The 25,520-nt window shown below is 40.2% G+C and overlaps 1 protein-coding gene across 2 annotated transcripts in view; it reads right to left on the bottom strand.

Moving 5' to 3' along the window:
* Nucleotides 1–25,520, bottom strand: part of MOCOS (molybdenum cofactor sulfurase) — a 363,943-nt gene that overhangs the window by 285,193 nt on the left and 53,230 nt on the right. For both annotated transcript variants that reach the window (XM_054018759.1, XM_054018758.1), the window contains exon 3: nucleotides 22,653–22,719. In XM_054018759.1, coding sequence (XP_053874734.1) covers nucleotides 22,653–22,719 — 67 coding nt within the window. The remainder of the gene's footprint in view (nucleotides 1–22,652; nucleotides 22,720–25,520) is intronic.

Below are 25,520 nucleotides of genomic sequence, written 5' to 3'. Positions count from 1 at the left end.
TGGGCCCCACATTACAAGAAGGATGTGGAAAAATTGGAAAGAGTCCAGCGGAGGGCAACAAAAATTATTAGGGGGCTGGAGCACATGATTTATGAGGAGAGGCTGAGGGAACTGGGATTGTTTAGTCTGCAGAAGAGAAGAATGAGGGGGAATTTGATAGCTGCTTTCAACTACCTGAAAGGAGGTTCCAAAGAGGATGGATCTAGACTGTTCTCAGTGGTACCAGATAACAGAACAAGGAGTAATGGTCTCAAGTTGCAGTGGGGGAGGTTTAGGTTGGATATTAGGAAAAACTTTTTCATTAGGAGGGTGGTGAAGCATTGGAATGAGTTACCTAGGGAGGTAGTGGAATCTCCTTCCTTAGAGGTTTTTAATGTCAGGCTTGACAAAGGCTGGGCTGGGATGATTTAGTTGGGGACTGGTCCTGCTTTGAGCAGGGGGTTGAACTAGATGACCTCCTGAGGTCCCTTCCAACCCTGATATTCTATGATTCTATTAACTAATCAGCAAATTAAACAAGGAAATTGCTACCAAAGTTAGAATTGTCACAGTAATCTCAAAGCACTCAATTTGCCAATCCCAAGCAATCAAAAATCATGAGATTGGCTTAAAAATCATGATTTTTTTTAAACCAAGAACATTCAGATTCTTTTTCTATGCTTTCTGGGCCTTCAGAGTACACTTGGATCAGATTTTCAAGCTTTTCTCTGCAACCACAAGAGCTAGAAACTTACTTTATAATAAATGATAGCATAGATTCTCCTCTAATAACTTCTATCCAGAAGATGGGGTTGTAAGGAAAGCACCAGTTATTGCAAGACTCGGGATAAAATTAAAGGAGTTGGTAACACTGACTAAAGCAAAATGCTTCTGTTCCCAGGTCAGTTCAGCTTTCAGGAGCAGAAGCTCCAGATTGCAGCTTCAGTGCTACAGCTGGATCAATGTAGGTGGGCCTATGCCCTCTGCTACTCACCCAAAGAGTCAAAGGGACTTTGCATGGACACCAGATGCACCTGCATGACTCTAATTGCAGGACGGAAGCTTTAAGAGGCAGAAATACATGTCCGGTATTTCACCTGACTTTGTGCAGGATACTTACAATTGATTGACTTTACGCTGAAAGAGCGCCATATTGCAGTGTACAACATCCCTTTTGAGTGCTATAGAGACAGACATCTTAACAATCCTCCCCAGAGGCTGGCATCTGATGCTTTTCCAGCAGCTCTTCAGAAGCAGCAAGGGCTGATTTCAAGATTTGTTTCACTACGGGCATATCAAGAGCAGAGTGAGCTCTCAATGTAGCTTTTAAAAAAAAAAATAGAAAATAAATCTCAAAAGCAGCTGAGCTGTCAGCGAGACCCTGCTGAACAGGTGGCACAGAGACTGCAGCAGGCAAAAGCAAGCTAGTCTGTGACGGGGAGAGAAGAAAAATCACATTTTAAAGACATGAAACATGTATTTTGGGAAACATCTTAAAGCTGTGGAAAACAAAGTTTCTCTTATTCTACTACTCAAGTACGAGTCTCCCCTGTCAAATTGGAGATCCTCACCACCACTCTAGCCCTTTCGCACTGGGTAAGACTGGGATAAGAGGCCCTAAAAGCTCTGATTTCAACCGGGAGAAATTTACCCAATGCAGGTACTGTGAATATAGTTATAACCGTGCCTGTCAAGGACGCTTTGCAAACCCTGGCTCGGGTGCAGTGCAGGGGGGATGGGAGAGGCGTGATAGGGGCAAGGCCCACAGTGCTATGGAGAGGCTGCTGTAACAGACAGCCCCACCCAAGAGCTGTCTAAATTACAGTTGGGTCTCTCCAGTTCCTAGAGCAGCTCGGGATCAGAGGGTATAAAAGTTTATATTCTTTATGCCACTTTAGCCCCCACCTCTTCCCCCGCACTGCGAGTTCTGTGCTATTAGAGGTCCAGCACACAATCTCCTCCCTCTCATCTCTCAGTGACTTCCATATCAATTTGCTTAGGTCACAAATGAAGAGATTTTCTTTTCAGCTGGCCAGCACCACAAACTCAAGACGGGGTTTCTTTCTTTCTTTTACATCACCAGCTGTAATCAAGGTTCTGCAATCCAAATCCTTGGGATTGCACAGCTGTAACAGAGGGGGAAAATTAGATTCTGTTCTCCTTGTGCAAGTTCTACCCTTCTCTCTCTCCTGTAGCTGTGTCAATTCTTCAGGCCTAACAGGAGTCAAAAGCAATAAAGGCTTATTTGCATTACTACTAAAGTCAGCAGTTAACCTATACACAAGGAGCAGACTGGCGGAGAGAAATGATGCTATTTTTACATTGTCACCTTTCAAAGAAGTTATTTTTCACAATGCAAAGATCTATCAAAAATACAGAAAAATATATTTTAATGTAATTACAATTCACTTGTCCATATATAGAGCTCCTATTTGTTGGCTTACAACAAACTGAGTATGGTGGCCTTCAAGGAGGACACAAGACTTTCATTTTGTTTCGCGTTTCATTTCTCAAGGTGCTTTTCCCTTCACTTTGTTTGATTCCAGGCAACTAGGCTATCTATGTTTTTTCTGGCAACAGAAATGGTTGTTTTATCAATAGCCCTGGTTTTCTCTGCCCATTGCTGGTAGCTTAGTAATTTATGTTTTTATTTTTTTTATGAAGCAGCTAGTTATTATAGAATAACAAATAAAATAAGTAAATATGGTCATACCATGGAGACATAACAGAGGCTGTGCTTATTGGTCTATAGATGTCCTAGGTTCCTGAAGGCCACCAACCGGTGGCATTTGACTCTCAATGCATCCAAGGAATGTGCATTCATTGCCCAATAAAACAAACCCCATTATGTCTTAATGTGATAACAACACTCTCACAGGTTGCCTTAAGGTTCGTTATCTTCTTTTCTTCTTATTTTTTTTTTTTTACAGTTTTCTAGTGGCTTTGCTTCTCCTGTACAAAGCCATGCCTTTCTTAGTCCTATATGTCTGTGTTAGAGCCAGTGACACAGCCAAATCAGATTGCATGCTCACTGATGAGAATATTGTGTGAGTCAGGCGAGCAGTATATGGCCCAAAATAAGGACCCCTTCCTGCAACGTGCGACCATGCAGAGGGTTGGAGCCTCAGTCTTGTTTCTGCTTTCACTTTCATGGTGTAAATTAGATATAACTTCAGTGGAATTACACAGATGTTCAGCAGTTTGAGAGGAAAATCTCACCCTAATTAATAAGGATTGCTCCTTCCCCGCTATATACTATAAAAAGATAGAACAATGACACATTTAAAGAACAGTCCTGCACAAACTTATAAAAAAATCTAAAAGGAAAAGATGCAAGGAGAAAATTCTTGTTGTGGTGATTCAATAAATATTTTGCAGGTAGGGCACCAAGTTAAAATCTATGGACCCAGTTACACAAGTCACTTATGCACATGGTTAACAAACACATAAGACATTCCATTGCTAGTCAGTAGAGCACTTAAGCACATTGCATGTACTTAAACGTAAGCATGTGCTTAAATGCTTTGCTGAATCAGGACCTATTGGTGCAGTGCTATGCTAACACTTGCTTTCTCAAAATATATTTTATGGTTAACACATTTGGAAAAAGACTCCAATCTGTATACCATGGAGAATTTCTCCCCAAAGGAATGTCTTTCAATATGGTTATAAGAAAAGTACAGCAATATTTATACTTTGAACCTTCCCACAGAGCTATTGTTCACAAATTTTAAAATGATATGCTATATGCTTTTCCCCTCAGTAATTATATTCTAAGTTATCAGGTTCACCCATATTCTTTTTCTAACCAACCATGTGTACTTGAAAGAAATTACTTTGGAACATGACTATTTTAAAGCCTTTATTTTACAGATTGTATATAATCAGATGTTATTAAACATTGCCAAGCAATCAGTCTCATTTAAAGTGAACTACTAGGAGGTTCCTCATGGACCATTATAGTATTAATTACACAATATAATTCTGTCTTCTTCAAAAGTAATGTTAGATAACATTTTCACACTAAGCGACTCTGGAACTTAAGCCCATTGAAAGTCATAGTTTCAATGGGACTTAAATGCTAAGCCACTTAGGGCTAGCATCACAAATGAATATAGGGACCTAACTGCCATCTTAGGCACCAAATCCACAATTTTGATCCAAATTTCCACTGGTAAAATCCCTGAGGCACCTGCATTTCTACTGGTGGGCCAGGCACAAAGCTGCCTAAATCCTGAAACCACCTAAGCCTTGGTGAGATCCTCAGACTAGGCATTCCTCCACCTCTCTTGCCTGTGGGTCCAATTGCTGGGCGTGCTCAAGGCTGCTACCAATTTGAGACCCACCCAAAAATGAAGGAGGAGGTGGTGCCCTCTTTTGTCTAATGCACAATGGTCAGAGCACTCACCCAGGATATGGGCGACCCAGCTTCAAATCCCGCCTCTGCCTGATTCAGAGCAGGGACTTAAACCCAAGTCCCCCATCTCCCAGGTGAGTTCCCTAACCACCAGGCTATAACTTATTTGGAGTTGGCAGTCTTCATGTCTCCTGCTGAAGCATGGTTCAATTTTTTTGTGAGAAAGGGATGACCTGGCATACATACCAAACTCCCGGAGGGAGTTCACATTTGAATCCCAAGTGGAGGGAGATGTCTACCTTTGGCCCAGAATTGGGCATCTAACTCCCTTTGAGGGACAGGGCTTAGCCCCCTTTCCTCAGCGTTTCCTATTAACTAATTTAGATGGCTCTCCATTCAGCATTCTGGCTTTTGGGACTCCCATTCTTAGGTGCCTGATTCTCCTCATGCATTGTGTAGGGAGCCTGGAAGCCTAATTTGGATTCTGAGGATTCCACTGGGTGACAGGGCATCTAAACATGAAGCATTGTAATGCTGAGTCAAAGTTCCTTTTGCAGATCTAGCCTGTACGTGCCTTTGAAAAAATTTCCTTTTGTTTTTTGTATTTTTAATACTCATGATGGAGACCAACAAAATACTTCAGATTATGAAAATATTTGTCTGAAGCGACTCCAATGCATTCATAGCCATAGTGTGTTACTTACCCTTTCAAAAATTTGCCATCTCATAGATCATGGAATCATAGTTTTGTAGGACTGGAAGGGACTTTGAGAGGTCATCTAGTCCAGTCCCATGCCTCAAGGCAGGACTAAGTACTATCTAGACCATCTCTGACAGGTGTTTGTCTAACCTGCTCTTAAAAATCTCCAATAACAGAGATTCCACAAGTCCCTAGGCAATTTATTCCAGTGCTTAACCACCCTGACAGTTAGGAAGTTTTTCCTAATATGCAAACTAAACCGCCCTTGCTGCAATATAAGCCCATAGCTTCTTGTCCTTTCCTTGTACCAACCTTTTTATGTACTTTAAAACTGTTACCATGTCCCCTCTTGGTCTTCTCTTCTCCAGACTACACAAACCCAATTTTTTCAGTCTTCCCTCATAGGTCATGTTTTCTTGACCTTTAATCATTTTTGTTGCTCTTCCCTGGACTTTCTCCAATTTGTCTATATCTTTCCTGAAATGTGGCGCCCAAAACTGGACACAATACTCCAGTTGAGGCCTAATCAGTGTGGAGTAGAGCAGAAGAATTACTTCTTGTGTCTTGCGTACAACACTCCTGATAATAAAAACAACAAGGAGTCCGGTGGCACCTTAAAAACTAATAGATTTATTTGGGCATAAGCTTTCGTGGGTAAAAAAACTCACTTCTGAAGACTAAATCTGTTAGTCTTTAAAGTGCCACCAGACTCCCTGTTGTTTTTGTGGATACAGACTAACACGGCTACCCCCTGATACTTGACTCCTGCTAATACATCCCAGGAAGATGTTTGCTTTTTTTGCAACAGTGTTACACTGTTGACTCATATATGGTTTTTGAATGTTACCCCAGCAATGGCTTGTAGCTACATAGCTAATTTACTTCAGTAGCTGAAGTAAATAAACATGGAAGCTACATATAATTGCATACAAAAACCAACACTGAGAAAATTAATGCTATTTGCAGCATTGGAGCTGTGTTGGTCCCAGGATATTAGAGGGACAAGGTGGATAAGGTAATATCATTTGCTGAGCCAACTTCTGTTGGTGCACGAGACAAGCTTTTGAGCTACACAAAGCTCTTCTTCAGGTCATTAATGCTATGAAGTTAAGCACTCAAGTCAGGAAATATTAACTCTGCTTCTTGCACATATGTATTACGCTACTGTCTTCACTTACATAATTGCATAGTGCTTTTAAAATAAGTGTTATCATTTTTAACACCTTAAATACATTTGTGTAGCATTTAGTAATAACATGTTTATCCTTTTCTATTCCCACAAATTTCATTGCCCTAATGATGCAATCCATTCTCTTCTCTCTAAGGAATATATTTTAATAATTTCATCAGAATTCTTGCACCACATACTTTTTTTTTTCAAATCAGCAGCAGTTTTTTACTTGCAATGCAAGGAAAGAAGCAGTTAGCATTGGCACTAGTAGGTAATTTCATAATCTAGAGCTATTGGGCTAGACACTACTAGAATGTCTCTGCCCTCACACCTTATGATTGCAGCAAGGAGTCACTTTCCTACAAAGTTTTGGAGCTCCACAAAGTGCCTTCCCTAGCTGTCCTGTGGAGATGACATAGACCCAGGAGACTGTGATTGGGATGAATGCCAGACTGTTTTCCTTTTCTGTTTACAAAGACGCTCACCTTCTTCTAGTGGCCACTATGAATAGTGGCTCTAAACATTCACAACTAATGCCACACACCATGTCCATTAAAATGGTATCTGAGCTATGGAGCTTCTAGCATACATTCTGGCCTCATTGAAATCATTGGCAAAACTCCCCATTGACTTCAATGGGGCCAGGATGTCACGTCTAAAGATTACCACGGTAGGATTCCTTCCAATGCATTTTACAAAGTGAGCAAGAATCTTCATTCAAACCCTTCCCACTTTACAAGATCCACAGGAGCTCTTACTCACTCGTTGTCCCTATTGCTTCACCGCAATGTATTGCTTCACACTTCTCACTGTGCAGCTACACTAGACATGCACAAGACAGTTATACTAAAATTCTAACACCTTGAACCCTCACACTAATTGCAGTTACGTCTGTGACCTTCTTGGGCTACATTTAATGGAAGGTTAACGTGTTTCATTTTCACTCAACAGTAAAGTGCCTAAAGAAACTAAAATGGCTGCAATTAACATACTGAAATATCCTGACTGTTGTAGTAAGTATAAACAGCCTTTGAAACGTATCAAAATATCTTTCAATTTACAAGATCTGAGACCTGAGCTTAACAGAATTAAATTTCAAAATCTCAGTGAAGTGTAAGCTTGTTTAATTAAAGCTGGCAGAATTTCATTTGCACTGCATTGTTAAAAATACTACCTATAATATCACATTTTTGCTCTATGGCTGATCTCTGATTGTATACTAAAAATACACTTCATCAAACTCGTTTTTGCAGTTCATTACAAATGCTAAATTCCCAGCACTATATACTGGAATAATTTCCTTCCATTGAGATGTTTATACATATGAACGTGTTCAGACAAGCTTGGAGATGCATCTGAATACTTTCTGCTTTTTCAAATCAAACCTTTTGTGGCTGACCTGTCATTATGAGACAGATTATATCCACCCATATTCAAAACTCACAGGAGGGGATCAAGGAGGAGGAAAACTGCACAAGATTCCCCATTGTGTACCTGCTCCCAAACCCTGTCAGAGCGGCAGAGTTTTTCTTCAGATGGATGAAACAACAGGTCAAAACCTCATTATCTGAGGATAACAAGGGACTTCCCACTGGTTGCTGGGAGGAAAGATGCATGTTCCTCCCAGTCCATCCTGCCAACACCGGGCCTCTCCTGGCTCACCCTCCCACAATATGCATGACCTTGGTCCCCTAGAAGGTTCTCTATAGGCTTTGGGCATGCTAAAATTACCCCACACTGGGGATTAAATCCGTGCACAGAGGATTTACAGGAAACTATGCACCCATCACTGCTCATTGTAGTGGGGCTTTGGCTGGACCAGGCAGGGGAATGGACATCCTTAGGAAACCTAGAAGGATCAGAAGTGCTTCCTCTCTCCCTTGGCCAGGTTTGTCAGCCATGTGGGAGTAGTAAGAAGCAAGGGCATTGACCACACCCCTTTTGGGTCAGGTTGGGGGAATAAATGGGTGGTACAGGAAGGCTTGGCTTCCTGGTCCTGATTGGGGATGTTTAGGTTTTAACCCTGACTGGGGCAACCAGTGTTTGCCTTTTTTTCCCTTCTACTCATTGCCCTTCAGAAGGCTTGGTTGATTTAACAAAACTGCAGCCTCAGCTTATATGAGTGTGCCCAAATCAAAAGCATGTTATGGTAAGAGGAGGAGGTAGCAATCAGGGCCGGCTTCAGGCACCAGCGCTACAAGCAGGTGCTTAGGGCAGCCAACGTAAAGGTGTGGCACGTCTGGCTCTTCGGCTGCAATTCGGCGGCGAGTCCCTCAGTCCCTCTTGGAGGGAAGGACCTGCCGCTTAATTGCCGCTGAAGTATGTAGCGGCAGCGGTAGAGCTGCCACCGAAGTGCCGCCGATCGTGGGTTTTTGTTGTTTTTTTCTGCCGCTTGGGGCGGCAAAAACGCTGCAGCTGGCCCTGGTAGCAATAAGAAATAATTTTCATTCCTTAGGATGATCTTCAATTCCTAAAAGTAAAGGAGGTATAAAAATATAATGTAGCCTACAGAAAGGATATACATTCAGGCAATACGGCATGACAGATGTGGCTCATTAATACACAACTCAAGTGCATAGTGTGAGGGATCAGGCAGGATCTACCTACATACAGCCTGCCAGAAAGACTTAGGCAAGCACATAACAGGTTACTAACAGTGAGCAGAGAGTAGACATATCAGGATGGGTTGCATAATCTCCTTCCAGGGCCGGTGCAAGGAAGTTTCGTGCCCTAGGCGAAACTTCCACCTTGCACCCCCGCCCCAGCCCTGCAGCAGCTCTCTGCCCCCTCCCGCCCAGCGGCACCCCCCCCCCCCCGCAGCAGCACCCCCTCCATGGGGAGCCGTGCAGCAGCTCCCCACCCCAGCTCACCTCTGCTCCGCCTCCTCCCTGAGCACGCCACCCCCGCTCTAATTCTCCTTCCAGTCTTGCGGCGCCAAACAGCTGATTGGGAGAAGTGGAGCAGCGACGGCGTGCTCGGGAAGGGGGCGTAGCAGAGGTGAGCTGGGTTGGGGAACCCTGTGGCAGCTCCCCCCCCCCCCCGCCTTGAGGCATCCCTGTGGCAGCTCCCCACCCCCCCGGCCTGGGGAGCCGTGCGGCACCTCCCCACCCCAGTTCACCTCTGCTCCACCTCCTCCCCAAGCACGCCGCCCCCCCTCTAATTCTCCTCCAAGGCTTGTGGCGCCAAACAGCTGATGGGTGCTGCAAGCCTGGGAGGCAGGAGAAGTGGAGCTGCGACCGCGCGCTCGGGGAGGAACGCTGTAAAAAAAATTGGAGGCACCGCTTTTTGGCGCCCCCAAATCTTGGAGCCCTAGGCAACTGCCTAGTTCGCCTTAATGGTAACACTGGCCCTGTCTCCCTCCATCACTAAAAGCTACAGCAGGTACAACCTTGTTCACTGGGACTTTGCTAATGCACGTACCTTATAAACCACACATGCAAATTGCTCTCTCTCTCTCTATCTTAGCAGATGCAGTGTCAAAACGAAGTCTCATTTTAGTAGGTCTTATTTTTATAAGAGCCACTAGGACTCATTCACTGATGTTGTATAAAAATGTCTGTCCTGTAACATATTACTGCAAAGTAAAAGAGAATGACAATTGTCAAATAAATGATATCAATTTTGTAATGCAGTATTCTTGCTCTCTGTTTTTAACCTGTTTGTTCATTTACTTGCTAATTCGCTAAGTGACAATGGGTTTTCCATGTGAGTTAAAAAGACTCTATTGTGTATAATCTAAACAGTCGAAAGATCAAATTCATTCCTGGTGTAACTCCACCCAAGAAACTTTTGTTATTTGTGAAGCCACTGGTGAGACCTCATCTGGAATACTGTGTGCAATTCTGGTCTTCCATGTTTAAGAAAGATGAATTCAAACTGGAAAGGTGCAGAGAAAGGCTTACTAGGATGATCAGAGGAATGGAAAACCTACCTTATGAGAAGAGTCTCAAAGAGCTTGGCTTGTTTAGCTTAACCAAACAAAGGCTGAGGGAAGATATGTTTGTTCTCTGTAAGAGTCAGAGGGACAAATACCCTCAGAGGGAGAGGAGTTATTTAAGTTAAGCACCAGTATGGACACAAGAACAAATGGATATAAGCTGCCCATCAACAAGTTTAGGCTTGAAATTAGAGGAAGGTTTCTAACCATCAGAGAAGTGAAATTTTGGAACATCCTTCCAAAGGGAGCAGTGGGGGCAAAAAACTAACTGGCTTCAAGACTGAGCTTGACAAGTTTATGGAGGGGATGGTATGATGAGACTGCTACAATAGCATGTAGCTGATCTGTGACTGCTAGTAGCAAATATCTCCAATGGCTGGTGATGGAACACTAGATGGGGAGGGCTCTGAGTTACTACAGAGAATTCTTTCCCGGGTGTCTGGCTGGTGGGTCTTGCCCACACATAGTTGTGGTCATGAAGGAATCTTTCCGCAGGTCAGATTGGTAGAGACACTAGTGGGTTTTTCACCTTCCTCTAAAGCATGGGGCATGGGTCACTTGCAGGTTTAAACTAGTGTAAATGGAGGAGTCTCTGTAACTTGAAGTCTTTAAATCACAATTTGAGGTCTTCTGTAACTCAGCCAGAGGTTAGGGGTCTATTAAAGGAGTGGGTGGGTGAGGTTCTGTGGCCTGCCATGTACAGGAGGTCAAAATAGATGATCGTGATGGTCCTTTCTGGCCTTAAAGTCTACGCGTCTAGGTTGTTGCTAAATATGGCTTAATTTAAAAAATGATTATTTCGTAGTCTATTGGCTTCTAACCTGTGGCCTGCCAAAGGCACTCAGTTGTAGCCCTCAAGGGCAACTGCGTTAAAATGAAAATATAAATTTGATTATGAGCTGAAAATGTTGCACACTGTGATTTTAAAAGAGAAATGTTTGAATCAGCCCTTTGACAGCAGGGAGGAGTTACTGGACACCACTTTCAGAATTGGCATGGGTGAAGGGCTCACAGGTCTCAGCCAGATTTTTGCCTCCCTCCTGCACACCCGGGGCATCAAAGTGTGCTGCTCCCCACACCCCGGGTTGTGGAATCCCCATTATGTGGCAGTGCTCTCCACAGGCTATGGATCACATGAAGGGTCAGGGAGGCAGTTTGGAATCAGTGGTCTTTGTGCTGATACTCACTGATCCCTGTGAGTCCAGGGGACAGAATCCTCCTCCTGGCTTCTACCCTGAGGGAGTAGGGGAACTCACAGACATATCCCAACAAAAGAAGCGAGCAGACACTTTGTGTACTAAGAGTCATAGCGTTTCCACTTCTTTAAGCAGGAATACCCTCATCTCAAGACAAAAGCTTTCCAATGGCTGGGGCTGAAGGCTTATGCTAAAAAATAAATGCTGAGGCTATTCAGTAATTACTTTACCTAACCTTTAAAGATAGACGCAGAGAAAAATGGTCTCAGTACTTCTGACAAGCTCTTTCAGAGATCCCTCACATCTGTAGTACCCCTACATGTAGTATACAATATGTATGGGAGGAATAGCCCAGCATTGGGAGTCAGGAAGTCTTGAGTTCTACTCTATCACTGATTTACTTTATGGCCTTAGACAAGGGCGACTAAGATGATCAGAGGAATGGAAAACCTGTCGTATGAAAAGAGATTAGAGGAGCTTGGGTTGTTTAGTCTGACAAAGCGAAGGCTGAGGGGGGATATGATTGTTATCTTTAAATATATCAGAGGGGTTAATACAAGGGAGGGAGAGGAATTATTCCAGTTTAGTACTAATGTGGACACGAGAACGAATGGATACAAACTGGCCAGGGGGAAGTTTAGGCTTGAAATTAGACGAAGGTTTCTGACCATCAGAGGGGTGAAATATTGGAACGGCCTTCCGAGGGAAACGGTGGGGGCGACGGACCTGTCTGGTTTTAAGATTAAGTTGGATAAGTTTATGGAGGGAATGGTTTAATGATAAAACATAGTAGCCAAGGAAAACCAAGCAATGGTACATGAACAGCATAATGGCCAACAAGGGTCAGGCTAGAGACTCTTGCCTATATGCTCGGGGTATTACTGATCGCCATATTTGGGGTCGGGAAGGAATTTTCCTCCAGGGTAGATTGGCTGAGCCTCTGGAGGTTTTTCGCCTTCCTCCGCAGCATGGGGCAGGGATCACTAGCAGAAGGGTATCAGCCGATTGAAGTCACTAAAACACAGGATTGGGGACTTCAACGGTAAAGTCCAGGGAAGGGTCTTGCGGCCTGCAGCATGCAGGGGGTCAGACCAGATGATCATAATGGTCCCTTCTGACCTTAATGTCTATGAGTCTATGAGTCTATAAGCCACTTAACCACACGGTACCTCAGTTTCCCCATCGGAATAGTGGGGATGATAATACTTTGAGCTCACTGGCATGCTTCAATGATTATTCAATATCTGTACAATAGTTTGAACATGGAAAGCACCAAGTAAAGGCTAAAAGACATCATATCACTTTGAAGGATAGAATACTTTTTTCTAATTACTTTACTTAAATATAATACAGCACATAAATTACGCTATATACATAGGGTCTTCATTGCATCTGTTTTTTTGCATTAAATGTTTTGGTACAATTGCCAATAAAAGTAGCCAGCTATTGAGTCCTAGGCATGCTCCATGAGACATACTGAGGAACTACATCTGACACTTGGAGGTGAGTTGAGTCAGGGCTTGCATTGAGAAAAATTCTGGCAACTGACAGTAGATTTTTACAACAAAAAACGTGACAAGGAATGTTGATGGAAAATGGCTTCTCATCAAAAACAATTTTACAGAAATCATCATTTTCAATCAAATTTTCCATTTTTAAACCAAAAATATTTCAGGAAAAATGTTCAAATGTTGAAAACCCAAAATGTTTACTAAACCATTTTTTCAAAAAGTACAATAATAATAAATAATAATAAAAACATTTCAGATTAGGGTTTCAGTTTTTCATTGACAAACCAAAGAAAATGTGGTGTGAAATTTCAACCAAAACGAATCCCCCCATAACATTTAGAAATTTCCCACAAAACTAGTTGTTAGAATTTGACCAGCTCTATCTAAGAGGCAGATTTAATTCAGTATTGGTTAAGTCAGAAGGGATGAAAGTGGAGAGCAGGTTGAATTGGAGTTTTAATACAGTGTAGAGGGAGATGAGCATTTGAAAGATGGGAGAGATGAATCAGCAGCTGGAAAAGGGCAGCTGAAGGCTCTTTGGAGGATGAGGTATTGTACAAGGGTCAGAGAGCGGAAGGGGACTGGGTCACTTCTCAGTGGTACTAGGAGGGGCCGGCAGATTGGTGGAAGGTTGAGATGCTACTCACTGTTCAGGAGAAGAGGCATACTCATCCATTCAGTACAATTTACAGAGTATGAGTACTACTTGTTAGGAGTGTTCTACAAAGCAGTGTTTCACTAGCAATAGCCAGACACTTTGATTCAAAGAGGACAAAGATAGGTCAGCACAAATATCTGCCACATTAATGGGTCTGGGTCCAGCATGCAAAGCCTTGGCATTGCATTCCAGATCTTGAGTTTAGCATTTTTGAGCATCTTTGGTTCTGTCACTGTTGTGCATTGCTAAACAATGCTGTTAGAAATCTTAATATAGTCCAAAACCCATAAGCAAATAGAGTGCACATTTATAGTGCCAGGTTTTTTAAGCAACTAGAATATGGGTGTTTCTCAGTGGACGTTTGGTGGCTTAAGGGTCTAGAATCTTTCCTACCACATTATGGACACTGATTTATGTGCATTCAGGCAAAATTTCAATGTAAATCCACAGAGATGACTTTATAAACTTCAAAATGAATGAACATCAGAGAAAGCTAAATCACTTTAAAAAGGCAAAGGAAATTAAATAGAGAGAGATAATAGCAGGATGGCTGAAAAATGTCAGTGTTAAGCTAGACACTGTTGGATGTGAACACTGAACGGATTCCAAGCAGGAGTCTTCATAAAGATTTCATGATGTGCATGTCTTAGTCTCTGAAATGGGCTTGCTTACCTTTTAAAAAGCATCAAACAAATTCTAAATATTAGAAACATGTTACTCAGCTGGAGAATCTCACATAAGACCAATGCATTTTCCTCCTGCTCTGAAAAATACCAAACAAACAAATAAAATCTAGATACATTAGAAAATTAGACACCAAAACATTAATTCTTAGCTGGTTATTAACCCTCACAAAAAAGAAAGCAGTTATGTGCACAGATGTTGCCCAACTCTTTACACATCTTTCATGCTCCTACATCCTATCATGGCTCAGATTGCTTCTTGAAGGAATTCTTCCTTCTCATTACTTGCAGCACTCATAACACAAGAAACAGTATCTTTAAAGCAGATCAGAAACTTGAATCACTGAACTGTGTAGAGGGATAAAAGTCAGAATTTCTTACAGATTGATTGGGCATAATGAAAAGGAGCAGTTTTTCTTAAGTCAAAAGAAAATTCTATATGACTGGCAACAATCTGCAAAGTTCCATGAAGTTTTTACTGACACATTTGCTGTGCATTTTCAAGCCACACATGAAAGCCAATGCATTTTACTCTAAAGAACTAGTTGCTCTGTACGACAGAGAATCAGATCAATCAAATGATTTTTCCTTTCAAGAAGATGTAGGAGTAACATCTGTCTGTGCATGTTCTCTCTTTTTGCTCAGTTTGGCGCTCAAATCAATCTCAGCCAGTTTACGGATCATCAGTTCAACATCATTCTGGTATGAAACTCTAAAACAAAAGCATTCTGCAAAGAAAAGCAAATGCTTTGGCTTCCAGCAAGTTCTAAGGATTCTGCCCCAGGCCCTCCCGCCAAAAGCATATAACCAATTCAATAAAACATGTGCTACAATCCATTCTGGACTCTACAAACTTATCTGATCTTTGAACCAAAGATCTTCTAACCTATATTGTGCCTCTGCTTTCCTTCAGTTATCTGAGATGTCCCTGTGTCATTCCCCTTTGCTTTTATAACACATGCTGCCTTTTCTGGAATCCAGAGCACGTCAATCAAGTTAGATGTTCAATCAAACCTGTTTTATATGCAGTCAATAGCACCCCTTTTGTTACTGTATCTTCAACAGCATTACCCAGACTGGCATGATTCTTCTGATCTGGCTTAGCTGAAAATTGGCAGCCAATGATCCCTGCACATCACTGGGCTCTCCGTTTCTCACCTCATCCCCAATTAGTTTACCACTGCCAATTTTTGTCTTACCTTTATCCGTCACCAACACTCATCCATTCTTCTGAGGCCACAAAATGTATTTGTTTTTCTCTGTTGCATAATTTTAATCACCTGAATTGTAACTTCTGTGTTTCTCAATTAATTCTCTCTCGGTCTTCCCTGGTCTGTATAGTTTTTAAACTCTGTTGCTATTTTGGCCCAGCAATATTATGGCAGCAAATTTGTGACTTTTCTTCCAAATGCAGCAGAAAAACTGAAGGTCACAGGGCCATCTTTCTCATTCAGAACCTGAGTTAAATAACTTTGTTTTAGGGAACAATTTAGGGATCCGTCCAGGTAAAGCTTGACTTCACTGCCACAGAGGCTGTTCCTTCATCAGAGGGGGTGTCAATCTGGCTTGATTGTTGCAGTCTGGATTCCAGAAAAGGCAGAATGTGTTATAACTGCACCTCTGTCCCCTTTCTGGTCTCTTAGAGCGCGCCCCTTTAGGTGTCAGACCTCATACTTTTATCAATCCCACAATACTCCCACTCCTGAACCTGACCCCGGGCTGCAGTACCTTATGTATCAACCATGCTTACCAAACAGGGCTGCCTGGGTTTGAGCACCTGCGATTCTTCCCTGTGGCCATCTGTGACCAGTGGTGTATACACTGACCCCAAACCACCTTCTTAAGTTATTGTTTATTGTGCAGTAGGAACAAAGCTTTTAGAGAAAAAAAGATTTTAACACAACAGCCTACTCAAGTCTATTTTCCCTAAAGGATTACCATCCTGAGTGGTAATTTAGGCAGGCCTAACTTCTTCAGATACTCCCCAGCAGGAACCCTGCATCTCACTAGATTTCCCCTAAACAACTGCCCCACTCTTGAAAGAGACTCCCTCTTCAAACTATCAATGTTCTCCTCTTCTGCGTTCCCTGGCCTTGGCCTTTTTGGTCAAAACCAGTTTTTAGTTTGGCTGGAGCAAGAGGTAAAATCAAAGCTAATCATGGTCTCTTAAGTATTTGCGGAGGCATCTTGAAGCATTCTGTTCCTTCCTGCTCGTTGTCCCCCAACAGCACATATTAAACAAAACCATTATATTCATACAGTAAACCTCCCACTACCCAGGTCAACATACAGCATTCATAAATTATCAAGGTACCTCCAAATCCATCACAGAGGGAATCACACTCAAAATTCCAAATTAAGATTTTTCCCCAATACTGAATTACATGCGTCACCCAGACTTCTCACATATAAGCCGCAGAGGAAGTATAATGGTGGTCACAATTACTTCCTGGTGGGTCCTTACATTCAGATTCATGGGCACATATATATAAAAATACACACACACACACATACATACACACACATATAAATATATAGAGAGAGCGCAATCCTGTACACCTTATGTAAGTAAATCTCTGGTTATAATCAATTGGAGATTTGTCTGAATAAATCCATAAAAAAATTGACCCTGTGTGTGTTGCAAAATGTTATCAGGTGCAGACTCCAGATTTTATAATATTTTACATATTTCACTGCTTATTTTTTTTAAATAACATTTAGCATTTCAGATTATGTAACTGGGATTTCTTAGCATGCCAAGACAGAAACATTATGAATGTTTAGATGTTGTTTATCACATTCTCTTTATAGGGAGTGCAGATGCCATAAAGCTTGCTAGCAGATGAATAAAAGAGAACATTAACACATTACTTCCTAAAGCTCCTACTTATCAAGTAAGCAGTTAATGAATTTATCACCACAGAGATGAAAGTCCAGGAGCTAAGCTAACAAAGTGGAATAAAGAGGTGTTTCACTAGCTCTGACGTTGCAAGTGAATGTAATTCCAAGCATAATGGGTTGGTCTGCCAATTTATTCCTGTAGAATGGTACCTGTTGGCCTGCCTGCAAACTTTTACTAGCCAGTTCAGTATTCGCAATGATGAGCAGTCCCCAAAGGAATGAATCACAGAGACAAGTGTTTGCAAAACTGAGGCCCAAATCCTCAAAAGTATTTAGGCGCCTAACTCCCGTGGGAATTCCTCTTTAGTATTTAGAAAAAATATGTTTCAGCGAATAGGTGAAAGGCTGCTTGTTGTGGAGGGAAAATTGAAAGTGTGGCTTTGTTGAACAGAATGGTTTACATCACCATTTTGTTGTCACTCAACGTGTTATGGAACATGAATTCAGGCCAGTGGTCACGGGGTCAGTCTATATGGGCACAACAGCTTTTTCCACTCTCCTATGTGCATGCTACATTTCCCAGACCTGAAGAAGAGCTCTGTGTAAGCTCGAAAGCTTGTCTCTCTCAGCAACAGAAGTTGGTCCAATGAAAGATATTACCTCATCCACCTTGTCCCTCTACTATCCTGGGACCAACACAGCTATGACAACAGTGCATAAGACATCTCCATGTACACTTGAGATCACTTCTGTGCATGCCTGTGAAAGACTGATATTATTTAAACTCTGCACAAAAATGAGTCCCTCACCCCCAAAATTGTTCTTTTTCTCTTAATTATCCTGTATTGCTAAGGACATCAAAATGTACCTTACTGACAAACATCATACTGAATATAGCTTCTATTGGCTTGACTTTTGACATTAATGTTGAGTTGAATATGCACCACTTTAAATGTGCAAAGCTTGCAAGTGGCTGGTTCAGCAGGGCTGGGGTAAGGAAGAAAACCCCTCCAGATGGAAGAATTTCAGGGAACTTCAGGTGTTTCCACTCTCCTAACTCACTGAGTAGTATGGAACCCTTAGCTCTTTAAACATGTAGCATTTCTCCTTACTGAATAATAGAAGTGCTGTTACTTCAGTATGGCCAGGTGGACCGAAGGAAGCAGCACTTGCAAAAGAAAGATTTTATAAACCCAGTATTGTAAAAGAATTGAGTCACCCTGATTTTTAAACAAGGTTTCCACGCAGGTGTGCACCATTAGGAAGGGCAGAATGTGATGCTTAGATTTCACTCATCCATACAGTCTCCAGTTAGTGACCTTTAGAAAGGACAAATCAATACTAAGAAGATACTGTATCTGCTGTTTCTTACTGTGTATGAAAGGTCAAGCAATTTCCATGTATGTAACCATTCCAACATTGCTGTTTTCTGACACAGATTGCTTAGCACTGGAGAACTATGGTACAGAAAGATTTCTGATCGTGTATCATATTCCAGAACCCACAATAACTATTTTTAAAAATAAATCTGGCTTTGAAACTCACCATCTTTTATTTGATAAATAATGTATGCTGTCCGTACAGGGTAGCAAACTAAAGCTCTGCATGTTGCTAAATGGTTTATTGAAATACACTATAGAGAAATTATCCAAAAAATATGTAAGACTATTTTCTTGGCAAAACCCAATAATACTTAACTGTATATATTGCTACAGAGGCACACCATTTTCATCAGTAATAACTAAATTTAACCATTTACATTAATTTTACTCCTCTTTCACATTTTCAATTAGTATTCCCAGGCAAGAGAGATTATTCTTCTCCTGTAGTTTCTGTAGACCTATAAAAAAAGTTACTGAGTTCTTTTCAGCTGAGAGCAGCCGTCATGAAAAGTATATTGGTCTAGATCTGGACCCAAACTTGTTCCCCTTTATCTCAATGGCAAAAATCCCATTGACTTCAATCAGAGCAGAATCATTCTCTGGATCCCACTCCATTCTGTACTATTTATTGTCTTGGATGAGATCCAAGTTTGGTGTTGAAACCTTTGCTAGGGAATTTCTTGATTTTTTTCATATTTAGATTCTTGTGTTTGTTTTTTTAATTTACAGCCAGGCCCTTGATGGCATAAACTATCCTAGTTCAATTGAATTCAATGGTGATATGTCAACTTACATTAGCTGATGATTTGACCCTATATTTTAATACATTACATAGATATAGAAAAAGAATAACATCCTCTCATGCAGTTGTCTGATTTAATGGCGAGAGAACAGTGATGCAACGTCTGAGACCGCAAGTTCAAGATCTAAAAGAGCAACTGTTTTAAAATATTCAGAAAGCAAATATTTTAAAATGCCTGTATGAGAAACAAAACAACTAACTAAAAACAATGTAACAACTGTTGAACTTGCAAACTCGGGTATTATTTATACAGCACCAGAGGTGTGAATTACAGTCATAGTCTTTAGCCTTCATGAAAGAAACTGTAGTGATGGTATTTCCATATCATGGATGAACAACAGAAAGGAGCATGCTTCCAGTGCACAAGACATCAGTTAAGTACACTAAGGTACTTTTAGCATTTATTTAAGACTGTCATGAGATAAACATAATAGCATCATTAGCTAGGTGTCTGTTTGCAATATTGTCACTTAGTATATAGAGTATACTTAATATTTAAGAGATTTATCAATAGATAATCATTTTCAAGCAGGAAAAAGGTATCCAAGACAAATGTTGATGCTGTTATAAAGAATGAATCATTATTATTTTTACTCTGTTTTATTTAATAGACCTGGTTGAAAAACAGCAAGCAATTTTTGTGAAAAATTTGTTGAAATTTTGTAAATTCAAAAATATTCTACAGCTTCCAATATTTAAGCTCTAATGTTAATAGAATGCAAGTCTATACTCCAAGAATGTCCTGTAGCTGACAAAGTTTGAGGAGCGATCAAGTCATATAGTTCTGTATTATGGAACAATTTGTATATTATTGGAGCAAAACATATATCCCGTTAACGTAAAACATAAACGTTTAATTTCTGTTTTAACATACTTGCTTGGATCCTCTGTCAGAGAGAAAAAAAAATCTAAAATGGCTGCCCCATTCTGGTTATGTCAGAATATTGCGAACTTTTCTAAAAGCCATTCTCTAAGCATAGTTTCTGCTCAAACAGCAGATTTAAAAGCAAACAAGCATTTTCAAACATCTAAATCTGCCAGCTGGATTTTTTTCCTCTACTGAGGAAATCAAAGATGGTGGCTGTGATGCAGAATAGAGCTGCCTGCCTCCTCATCTTGTCACATTGCAACTAATCAAAAACAAGCAATGTCATGAAAGTACAGATTTTTTAAACTATATTTTTATTGCTTTTTTGATAGCTGATTTACGGAGGGTTCTTTTATTGGACTCCTTTTTCCTGAACCTTTATGAATAAGCTGTTTTGATGATTGTGCTTTTCAAACTTTTATTGAGAAATAACGATCAACTTTCTAACAGTCTGTCTGGCTGACAAAGCCTATTAGGTGTAGTACAGTACATGTCTGTGTGGGGGCAGAAGGGCACGGGCTGTTTTTACTAAGATGCTTCTAAACTTCTTTCCTGCTGTTCTTTGCGCACACACAAAATCATTATACTCTTCCAAATCAAGGTCCAAAATAAATCTAGCTGAAAATGCTAGTTTCTTTTAGAGAAATCCATACAAGCATTAATTTGAAAGTCATTCTTTCTTACCCTATAATAATAAAATAAAATAATAATAATTGGGCACTACAATATTTCTAGAAACTATAGTAAAGTACATCTTCAGGTATGCTTGCATAAGAGGAGATCAGTTAAAAAGGAACATGAAAGAGTGGATTATATAATCCTCTATTAATCAGTGGAAATTAAAAGTATGGGAGAATATATAACAAACATATGGAAATTTGAAGCAATCTGCCCACTCCCCCCAAATATTAGCAGAACTTTAAGATACCATCACTCTTCCCCCCCATATACAATATGATTATGAAGCCATGACTCTAGATAATGCACTGGCTATTTCAAAAATGGTCTTAAAGCAGTTATTAAGGGTTAGCCTGTTACCCTCACCTATGTTGAACAGTACCTTACAGTTTGAGTAATCCCACTGAAGTCAATGAGACTTCTTGCCACATAAGGTACTACTACAGTGTATGTAAGGGAATCACAATCTAGCCCTAACTGTTTAATTGTGAAATTATTCTTTATAAGTCAGCAGCTACAGATCTGAGCTGAACATGTTAGAGAGACTGCTTCACACACAAATATGTAGCGGAACTGAATGTGCCTCACAAAATCAGTGCTAGGAAAGCTAGAGGTGAATTAGCAATTGTTGTGGAAATTAGTCCCCATGGAAGCCCATAATCTCTGTAAAACTCTGCTTCTTACTACAGGGACTGGACAATGTTATGGGCGTTGCAATCTATGGGCCTGATATGGAACCCTTATGCCTGTGAATAATCATTACTCACTTAACTAGTCTAATTTATTTCATGTTGGCCCTAATTTAATAGATTATAATCCTGCATCCCATTGGACAGACGCTGTGGCAGGTATAAGCAAAGGCTACATTTTCAGAAAGTAAAGAAAGCAGGATTTGGGTCATGGACTGCAATCTCTTCAGAACAGTCTTGTCAGACTTATACTTTTGTAAATCTCCATTATGAGATCAAAGAGGAAAAGGATAAATTGCAGATTTTGTTGATTCAGAATTAGAACACTTTCAAACATCACAGTGGTATGGCTTTATGGATTTGAATTCTGTAAAGTGCTTTGGGATACACCATAGTTTGTAAAAAAGATGCTATACAGAATAAGGGCCAAGACCTCTGTGCTTTGGGCAAACAGTGCACTAAAGGCAAAGGCCCAGAGCATACTGTTATACTACTATGAACGTTTTTTATACTTAGTTACATACATACCTTAATTTTATAGTTGCTAGTGCCAACAATTAAAATCAATGACTGGCTAAACTAATCCCAGCTTCCCTCTATTTTGGTAAGTTAATGGTTAAAAGAAAATTCTTAGCATACCTATCTCAGAATTATTTGGAGACAGGAATGGTCTTATGTTTGAGCTCCCCCTCTAAACCAGAACAAAAAGCACTTACACTCAGTATCTCACAGTCTTCATTTAATATTCTTTGTTCTCCTTAAAACTAAAACTACTTTAAGATATATATAAAGTAGTTTAGTAATTTCTGTAAAAGTAACGTACGAATTCCTGCAGTCTATTAGGTCATTTTTAGCATGCCTCCTGCATTTGAACCATGACCTTGCACTCTCACACCTTCTTGTTAATCATTATCACCAAAATGGGGTTAAGGTTTCAGCCCTTACATCCTAATGCAACTGCAGGCTCAGGCTCCATTATCATGTAGTTACATAAATAAAGGTGTGATATTGACAGTGTGGGGGAAAGCATTGGTGATCTCCTAATCCCTCCAACAAGAGCTTGACGAATGTCTCATGGAATTTATAAATTAGATGTACTATCACATGCAACGAAAAATCCACAAAAACGGCTAACTCCAAGGAATAATCCAAACAGTACATTGGAAACCAAAATGCAAAATAAAATAAAGATTATTCTACCTGTATCGGACATGCTCAATAGTGTCGTATGTCAGCTTGCTGCTGATGTTCTGACTATGAGGGTTGCCTAGGAGACAACAAAGACATGGAAGACAATCATTAATCAGTTTTGTTAATATTTTTTTTCTTTATCAAAGTACTAGACCAAGCCAGTGAAAAGATGACAAAAAGAGATTTAATGAATATTTCACAGTGCTGCCCTGAAGCTTCTTAGAGTAGTTAGTCAAGAGGAGAGACATATAACAGAAGAAAGCAATTATGACAGACCTTGAAACTTCAGCTGGCAGATACAATTAGATCAATTACTAATATTAAGAGAGTTCCATTAGAAGGAAATTACAGCTGTCTACTATTCCGCTAGAAGGAAGCTATAGAGTATGCATGTGTAATAAATACACACACACACACACACCAGTTACAAAGCCAATAACGGAGGGTTAAAAGGTATGGTATGTTGAAGTGACAACCAATTAATTTTTGGTCAGCTGGGTTTAATCTATCCTATGTTTTAAATGGAAATAATTTTTGTGGTTTGACTGCAGGTCTTAGTGGATATCCACTCCATCGCAATATTATCAGCCAGCTTCACACAATTCAAAACAAACTGGCAGGGTTTGTTTAGAAATTAAATAACAGAGAGGCAATAAGATTTCACTGAAGTTAATGTGGTAGATCTCTATGAGAAAGAGTATGTGGACCTCAAGGTAAGCACATCACTCTTTCATGTTAATAAGCACTTACATTCACCTAAGGACTAAACATTTGAGAAATAAAATTTAAAAAATTAAATTGTTAGATCCATATAATTTTTGCAGTAAACGGGCATGGTCTTAACTATTTTACATGGTTTCTAAAATCACTGGGTTTCTTACTGTTGCAGGGATTAGAGTAGAGACCTTAAACAGAATAATACCGTTCTATCTTAAAGTGAAGTTTCATTGTGAAAATGGACTCTAAAATAGGTTCCATGGGCTCTCATATTTGTTGTAGCTCAGTGATTTCCAAATAGAGTCTGCTCAATTTACAAGCTTTCAGCAAGTTGTGGTCCTTTAGAGCTGTGAATAATCACCAAAAATTAAGATCTGCAAACAAGGTCTACCCTTACTTACTTACATCAGTGTCTTTTAATACTGTTTTTCTTTACACCTGTGTCACCCAGCAGCACTACATGAGGTTCACAGGTGTAACTGGGGAGAGAAATTGGCCCTGTAATTGAAATTTAATTGACAATTTTGATGAAAAGGGGAAAAAATATTAGGATTTAGCTCATTCTTCCATAGCACTGCAGATCCTATAAAGTTCTGGATTAAGATGTTACTTCACATGCATGAGCATTAGACTGACTCACTAATTTAACAGAAATATTTTTAAAATTTCCATCGGGGACAGTAATTTATATATCAGATTTCAGCTCAATGTTATTTGAAATAGCTGAGATTAGACTACAAATATTAGGCTTTATAATGACTATAGTGACAGAACATTAATTTTAATATCACTAATATGCACTTGAATAAAAAATTCTGAAATAAAGCACATTGCTAAGATCAAATCAACTTATACTATTATAATACTCACTCATCGGTCTACATTTCAAGCTAAAACCTCTACACTAGGAATTATTTCTAAGCCTTAGTGGAACTTAGCTGCATTCTAAATTCTGTCCTCTGCTGCCCTGGCATGGCAATGGAGAAGGAGAGGAAACAGTTGTATACAAAATAAGCACCAGCCAGAATCCATCTGTGGCACACAGGCAGGTCCAGTCTTGGACCAAATGGCAGCCCAGGCGAGGAATGTCTTCAGTTCTCTCCCTCCATTTGATAAACTTTTGAATATCTTCTTTTTTATTAGATTTGTAGCCCATTCTGCAACTTTGATGCACAGTTTGCATGCATGATTTATCCCTATCATAGAAAATGATACATTTGCACACTAGGATCTGTAAATCTGTATTTATTCATGCCAAATATAAGCAAATAAAATAATTCATTTCCTCTAAACTTATAGAATTTTTTTAATGTTAAGAATAACTGAAATGTACTAACATCAAGAAATTGAACTGTGCACCAACATTGAGTGGACCAGTATTAAATAGTGTTACAGTAGGTGATAGTCTTAGAATATTAACCCTAGTCCTTTAGTTCAAAAGGTAACTTTTCTCCCCTTTACCCTCACGAACTGAAGCACAGTGTCAGAGAGATCCCAAGACTGGCCAATTGCACTTTCAAGTGATAAAATAGCAAGTGATGTCCGTCTCTCATTGGCATCATCAATTGAAGATATGTTTTAATGAGCCTGAGCTTCGAAAAGGTGCATTCACCCTTCGCGACTGAGACCAGCAGCATCAGAAGAATTCTCAAAGCTATCCACACATTAGGAAAAGTGTCCTTCATCTCATGAATGAATTGGAGAACTTGGAATAGAGAGTGCTTCCACATTGCAGAATGTGATGGATGTTGTCCAATTCAACCTACAGGTCTTTATCATTGACGTCTGAACATTCCCTATGTGTCAGCATCCGGTGGAGTTCTGTACAATTGTTCAAGAGTGTTTTCCTGTCCGTCAGCAGCTTACTAAGATCATCATACAAAAAACATTCAGGTCTTTTTGTGGTGCTTCATTTGACCAAATCTTTCGTTGATGGATATTCGAGCAAAATAAGAGAGCAAAAAAACCTCCCTCTTGAATTTTTCTTCCGAACTTTCCATCACCTCATCTCTGCTCTCGTAACCAAACTGTCTCTTCTGATGATGAATATGAGTTTCCTTGAAGGCAGGCTCAACTCCTAAGTTTTCCACCATTTCTTTGGCAGCAGTAATGGCATCTTCAAATTCATTTCTCTGTGGGCCACAACGAAATCAAGGCAGC

This window comes from Malaclemys terrapin, chromosome 2 (genome assembly GCF_027887155.1).
Source record: "Malaclemys terrapin pileata isolate rMalTer1 chromosome 2, rMalTer1.hap1, whole genome shotgun sequence".
NCBI classification, from domain to species: domain Eukaryota; kingdom Metazoa; phylum Chordata; order Testudines; family Emydidae; genus Malaclemys; species Malaclemys terrapin.
The sequence above is the reverse complement of the archived record's forward strand: the minus strand, read 5'-3'. Positions and strand labels throughout refer to the sequence as shown.